At 31.4% G+C, this 7,491-nt stretch overlaps 1 protein-coding gene across 1 annotated transcript in view; it reads left to right on the forward strand.

The window, feature by feature from the left end:
* Positions 1 to 3,144, forward strand: part of LOC115236115 (serine protease inhibitor dipetalogastin-like) — a 4,387-nt gene extending 1,243 nt beyond the window's left edge. The window contains exons 3-8 of the mRNA XM_029808340.1: positions 162 to 305; positions 602 to 754; positions 958 to 1,122; positions 1,454 to 1,651; positions 2,031 to 2,192; positions 2,727 to 3,144. Coding sequence (XP_029664200.1) covers positions 162 to 305; positions 602 to 754; positions 958 to 1,122; positions 1,454 to 1,651; positions 2,031 to 2,192; positions 2,727 to 2,758 — 854 coding nt within the window. The 3' untranslated portion in view covers positions 2,759 to 3,144. The remainder of the gene's footprint in view (positions 1 to 161; positions 306 to 601; positions 755 to 957; positions 1,123 to 1,453; positions 1,652 to 2,030; positions 2,193 to 2,726) is intronic.
* Positions 3,145 to 7,491: the final 4,347 nt, after the last annotated feature.

Genomic DNA, 7,491 nt, shown 5'->3' on the forward strand with positions numbered 1-7,491 from the left:
ATAATATTAAATTTTAAAGAATACTAACGAGATACTAATGTTAAGGTTGTTATATTTTAGGAATATACGTTTTAAATTTCAGAAAAAATTTCATGTAAAAATAAAAAAAAGATTTTAACAATAAATTCATCTAAAATTTTTTTAATTAAAATTTTTCGCAGTTGCTACGTTGCATTCCGGTCCGTGCTTGGAAAACGAGAAATATTGCAGCGTCGATCTACATTACATGCCGATTTGCGGCTCGGATCACAAAATTTATACAAACATGCAATCGCTTCTATGCGTTCGCCATAAACAATCGAAAGGTAACGTTCTCAACTTTTCGTACAGACAGGTCTCTGTGTCTTGATCTATGTATATATATTTTTATATAAAAAGTTTTATAATATTATATTTATTAAAGCTTCTATATATTTAATAAGTGCAGAGTCTTTCATAACTTTCCAAAGGTATCTCCAATTAACTGTAGACAATTTGAGAATATCTGGATTTTGGATCCGACAGAATTAATGCGAGCGCATTGATTTGATTGCTTTATCGCAAGCGAGAAGTACTCACTGCGAATTCGACTACTGAAACTTTGTCCTCGTAATCGTTTCAGATTTGACAGCCGTGTCGATGACAGACTGCCGACAGAACGATCATTGTGACAGAAACGGCACCGAACATTACGAGGTGAATCCGGTTTGCGCTAATAATGGGCTAACATATCAGAATGCGGCGCAACTCAAGTGCCTGCAACGATATAATCCTGGTAAGGGATCACGATGAAAGAATGTGATAACCAATATTAAAATTTTTTAATTGGAAAATTAAGATTAATATTAAAAATTTTTAATCGTAAGAAGTGACAACTATTTTATTTAATAGATTATTATTGAGAAATATTATGGTTTTTCGCATATATATGCTTAGATTTTAAATCTGTACATGTCAGGATGTATTTTATTTCTCTAGAATTGCAAATTATTCACGACGGCGGTTGTCGCGTGGAATTCGTTCACCAGCTTTACGGTGCGGCGGTTTGTGACATCGCAAAAGTGAGATATGAATGGAATCCGGTTTGCGCATCGGATGGAGTTACTTATTCAAATCCTTTTCTGTTTCTCTGCCATCACCCACGTACGTAATGTAATTCATATTAACAAAATAATTTGTATACATTTTATCGACGGATACTTTCACCAACTTTGCAAGTCAAGTTTGTCAAAGAGCAAAGATATTAAAATAGCAATAATATTCGTAAATGTAATAAAAATTTATAATAAATTAATCTAATCGCAGTTTAACTATATAACTTGAAAATTTATCTCGAATTTATTGTAAATGAATTTCAGAAGAATTTTTATTTTTGTGGTTTAATCAAGATCATCAAATATTTATTAAGAAAACTTTCTCTTGGCAATAGCTAAGATGATATGTGAATGCGCACTTCTTATTTTTTATAATTCAGATCTAAAAGTAATTTCCAACGGAGAATGCGACACGCATAGCCACGATTCCTGCGTAGATGCACACACAAATACGACGGTTTTGCCAAATGGCGAATATATGAACGAAGCTTTTACCGCGGATGATGAGGTTTGCGGAAACGACGGTCACACGTACCAGAGCGTACATCATTTGCAATGTCACACACGTCACGACAAATGTAAGTCTCGCATCGCGAGATATGATGCCGGACTAATATTTCATAAAATGTATCAATCGTAATAGTTAATTGCTAAATACATTACAGATAAGCATTTTGTAAAATCCATTTATTTTCACTTACACGATTGCAATTAAATTAAAAAAATTTATGTGGAAAAAGTCTAGATAAAGAGTTTATATATATATACATGAGCCTTAATAAAGTCTTCGATAAAGCAATAAGAATTGCTACAATTCTCATGCATTAAACTTTAGAAAGAATTATTGCTCGATACGAGAATCGTTATATATTTAAAAAATTATATTTTTCGCTTTTCGATATAAATTTTTCATTATTATACGTAATATTCAGGCTTACGTATCCCTTTTTATTATAGATCTGTTCTTGAAGCATCACGGTCCGTGTTCCGGGCCGGATGATCATCCCTGCGGATCAATACCGGAAGAGGACCATAGACAACCGGTGTGCGGTACCAATGGCAAGTCCTACGTGAGTCCGGAGGCTCTCTGGTGCGCCAAATTACGCTCCCTGGCAGAAGGTGAGACCTGTAAATCGTACAGCATATCTGTAAATTCCACACAGACAAATTCTTGCTCGCATTCAAGCAACGGCATTTTCATTTGGAGTTCTTCCTTCATTAACTCGCGTATGTCGCGTAAAATATATGCATCGCACGTGGTGGAAGTTTCAATTTTGTCTCAACGAAGATATATGGATTTTCATCACAACAGGAAAAGCGTAATCTTAAAGTCATTTTCATACGTTTCATTATGACAAGATAGTATCTCGCGGTTTCTTTTTCTTCCGCGCGCATATTAAGATAGCGGAAGAAGCCATTTTATAAATAAATTCTATCAAGCGACTTGAAATTACAACGTAGAGAAGAAGTCATGATATACATGACTCGATTAAGACGCAATCAAGATTATATCTAGCGTATATTCGAATGTTGAAACGCAACAACGATATAAAGAAAACAAGAGAAAACTGTTTGTTATATCAAGATAAAAGCGTTTTTAGATCGATAGACGGTTGGATTTTCAGTCGGATAAAAGGCATCCTGTTTTTGCAGATATTGCTTACAAGCACGACGGTCCCTGCTAATGAAGACATTGTAAGGTATCATGCAGAAGACTACCCAGCTATTATTTAGCTTACACCTGTAAAATATCTCGAAATATATTTACTCAAAATATCTGTAAAAGTTAGAAACAAAAACTACTTCAAGGTGTCAAAAAATAAAGTCAGAAAATAGATAAATAAAACAAAAACTTTTCTATTAAATATAAGTTATATAAGAGAATATATAATTAAAAATAGATTGTATTAACAAATTATAATAAATGATCTATATTTGTTTCTATTCATGAAAGAATAAAGATTTCAGTTTAAATATAATATGGATATATATACACTGTCGAATAATTCAACAAGTCTACGGAGAATCAGCTATGCATAAGAGTAACGTTTCGAAGATACAGATGACATAAGAAAAACATGCATCAAATTTTGAAAGGGCTTGCTTCAGAGGACTAGGCTTGTTGAATCATTTATAACGTTTCTGTTGGAGACTTCACTCATTTAACGCAGAATTTAATGATGACGCGTTGTCAAGCGTTCATTTCATTACACCGATTTTTAAACAAAATTTTATAACACAACTATGCGTGACTGTATCTCATTAACTATTGAACCAAATAATTTAAAACTTGCGCCACGTGTTGAGTATTGAGTTATGAATAACCCCATAAAATGGCAGCACAAACGGATCAAACGTTCGGAAATGCGAAGCGAGTCTCGAAACTTAATTGTTCGACGGTGTATATAATGAATATTGGCCATTTAGCTTAACAATGTTATATAAATCCACAGCTAATAAAGAAAATTAAAAAAAAAAAATAAATAAAAAAGTCGTTATCGTTTTGCTATAAAAGATTTCTGAAACTATTAAGATTACGTTTCCATTTGCGCAGCATTGACGATATCGCATGAGAATGACAATTGCTTTGTTCCGGAGAGTTCTCGACCTTTTTTTTTTAAACATCTGATATTTCACATAGCGTGATCTGATATTACGTAATCTGGCATGACGTGCTAGATGGACGTGATCGTAAATAAAATTTATCATAGAGACAATACACGCAAGCTGATAATATACATATTTTCAAAATACAGTAGTAGATTTTCTCTTTATAGCAACGCCAAATCAATGTTTATAAACGAATCATTTGCATTTTAAAGATATTTCAATGTAATTGTCGTTCAAATATTTGGTCTTTCCAATAATAGCTTACCCGATTACAAATATTAAATTATCAAGATATGTCACAATAAAGTCCTCGAGAAATGTGGATGTGTGTGTTACAGTCAAGTGTTGCGAAATTTGTATATTAATAAATGTATGTAACATATTATAAATAATAAATTTACATAGTTATATATAATGGATACTGGTAAACGTCATTTAGTATATTTAGCAATTTTATATATATTATAGTAATATAATTTGTATTAATGTGTATTAATGTGATATAATATCAGATAAGATAAATATCAGATATCTAGCATTAGATGAAAAAAATAAGAATGGCAATTGCTGAATTACAAGAATATTACAATCTTGCAGAAACTCAAAACTTTATTAAATTATTGTGAATTAGCTACACTAATTTTATTACTATTATACTATTATCACTATATGCTATTTAATTCAAATTATTTGTGAATAAAATTCTGCATATTTATTATGACATGTACCATTTGTCAATCTTCTGCAATATAAAAAAAATAGAGATTAATATATATGAGTACTGCATTATATAATAAACTGATGTTTATATAATCTTATTATTTCTTCTTGATGTCTATAATACGATTTTTTACAATATTTCTCAGATAAATTGGCTGAACATGATACAGCCAATTTTTAGGCTTCTTAATGTAAGTATAAATGCTTCGAAACCTATGGTGGTATGTACATAATAAAAATTTTCTTCTTAAATTGGCATGTTCGCCAGTTTGTTAGGTGCTGCATCGGATTACGTAATCGATAACGTAATATAAATAAAGATTCTTATTGTAAATATAGAAACTCATGCTTGATTTTTTTACATAGTGAGTTACATTCAATAGAATGTCGTGAGCCGATTTATGATATATCTGAATAAAGTGTCTTTATGAAATTTGAGAAAAACATTTTTGTTTATCTTCTAGGCAGTTAATACATGTTGTAAATATGCCGATGAAAAAGTCTATAATTCATCTAAATGATATTCTCCGCGTAATGTAACTTCCGTTCCGGAAGGAAGTGTGTGTGCCCGCGCGCGTGGGTGTGTGTGTGAAGTTAGAGATAATTTTATATGGGTTAAGAGATCGTTTCTCTAGAGCTAATTTTTGAGCGATATATGTATGCCGCAATTCTGTAAAAAGTACGTAGAACGAAAGATGTACGGAAAGAAAGAAACGGTCGGTAATAATGCAAAAGGGACGAGAATATGCAAATAATTTATATGCGTCGCTTTTAAGAGAGATTATTATCGATTTATTCAATGAGAATACATCGAGTTTGAGCCGCGATCTTTCATATGTTTTATGCATAAAGTGCACAATAATATCGAGAAAAGAATCTTTAAATATATGGATAGAAATAAAAGAGAACAATTTTTATAAAAATTTTTATTTTATGTCGTTGCAATTCAAAATAAAATATTAGCTCTAGTTATTTACCGCAAAAACTTTTTCGCGTTTTATTTGATGTTCTTTTTTATATTTCATTGTAATATTTTAGTATCTCTTTTTCTCTCTCTTTCTTTTTCTTTAAAGATCTTGATATCGTAATAACTGTAATAACATTGTTATGAGAAATCTTGTTAAAAATATGATTGCAAAATTAAATTGTAAATTTTAATATTGTCTTTCTATCTAAGATCCGTTATTTTTTGTGTCATACGGCGTTTTCCGTGTTTTATTCTCTAAATAATATTACAGAATAGACGAGTTCAAAAGTGGATTGTATCCAGCAAGTTGGACCAATGCCATGTCAACAATATAGATAATTAATCCACAAAAAGCGTGCCATGAGTCAAAGGCGAAAGTCAAGGAAAAGGATCGCATCTTTTCGAACCTCTTTTCTGACGAAGAAAGCAATGAAGCGAAGTCATACGCGGTAAACAGAGTCTCTTCAAGGTTTCGAGAAAGGTCTCCCGGAAGGTCTCAATGATCGGACTATGATAACAATCTCTCGTTTGAATAACAGATATCTTGTATATTTGTCTCGCAAAAATTTCTAGTATAATTATCCAGTATTTATTCTACGAACCGTTATTAGGTCTCACAAACATATTCTGACACATTTCAACAATATAATTTGTGCTCGTTAAATTTCTTATTCTCTTCCGCGTTACAGTAAACACAATTACGCAAAAGCGATCATATTGGATCTTTTTCAGCATGTACTTTGTGCTTCTCGATTACATTTTGCTCGAGTGTATAGTCGAAGTACGCTCCGTTTTGCATTTCTTTACTCTCATTTTCCGCAGAGAGATCTGGTTGTATCATCGAGTATTCACGAGGAATAGCCGGACGCGTTTTGCTACCTCTAAACGAAAGAATTCCAATTATTCCCATTCCGCTGCCGCCATAGGTTTTCAAATAACCGTCAATAGCCGATAAAACACTTTTCGGTACATTTGAAATTGGTTATAAACTGGTTTATTTCAAAATCTCTGGAGCGAACTACAATCATTTTGATCTCATTCGAAAAATAATTTGATACCAAACAAAAAGTTTCCTATAAACATGGGTCGAAATATGCTCCCGTAAAAAATGAGCGCCCAAAATCCTCTGAAATTACGGTTATTTTTTACATTTTTACAAATATCAGGGAAAGTATGCGTCTTTCAACAAAAAGTACTGAAACAAAAGTTGTAGAGAATTAAATTATCTTTCAAATGAGATCAAAGTTATTGTACAATAGAATTAGAAAAGAAATCTTAATAACATAATCTCAATTATGTCAAACGATTATGCGCATTTGATTTTTTCGGATTTTAGTAGGAAAAAAAATAACACAGTTACGTTTTTCAATAAAAATACTTTTTTTGAAAGCAAACAATAATATTTTCTGCAAAGAAAATATGTTTCGATGAAAGGATATAGAAACAACGAAAAAAAATATACACTACATATTTTGATAAAATATTTTTCAAAAATGTAAAATATTTTTTATCAAAATTTTATCTGATATCAATCAGTGATTCACGCTGTTACGATAAATTTGCTGAGTTTAAAGCTTATTTTGATCTAACACAAAACGTATTTTTTTCCATGTAGTAACTGTGATTCTCGCGCTATTAATATTACATCATTAATTTTCTTTTCGTGTTAAACGAAATGACACATCTTATTTCGAATGACTAAAAAACTTGAAGAAACATCTTCGTCATCCAAACAGTCGCTGTGGATGATCAAGCTAAAAATCTCAAGATTTGATTTAAATCGATGAATAAATCAACGTCTACATACAGCAATAATTAAACGTAAACGTATAATGTTATGAGCAAATTTCTGAATACTGTAATTTCGTGTGATGAGTCAAACGTTATTTTTCTTCTCTACAATTACCGATTTCCTGCGGCCTTAACGTTCGTCTGCGCAATATAGTCTAGTAGAATTTCGTTACAACTAAATTTTCTCTGGATTCTGTTCACGGTTTGCGAACGAGATGTGTGTGGTATTGCCAATTAAATTTTTCTTCGAGTGTTTTCTATGAAGATTTAATTACAATTAAAAATATCGTGGTAGAATAAATAAATTAATATTGCACAATACTCGTTTAA

The sequence above is a fragment of the Formica exsecta genome, unplaced genomic scaffold (assembly GCF_003651465.1).
Source record: "Formica exsecta isolate Colony F162 unplaced genomic scaffold, ASM365146v1 scaffold245, whole genome shotgun sequence".
NCBI classification, from domain to species: domain Eukaryota; kingdom Metazoa; phylum Arthropoda; class Insecta; order Hymenoptera; family Formicidae; genus Formica; species Formica exsecta.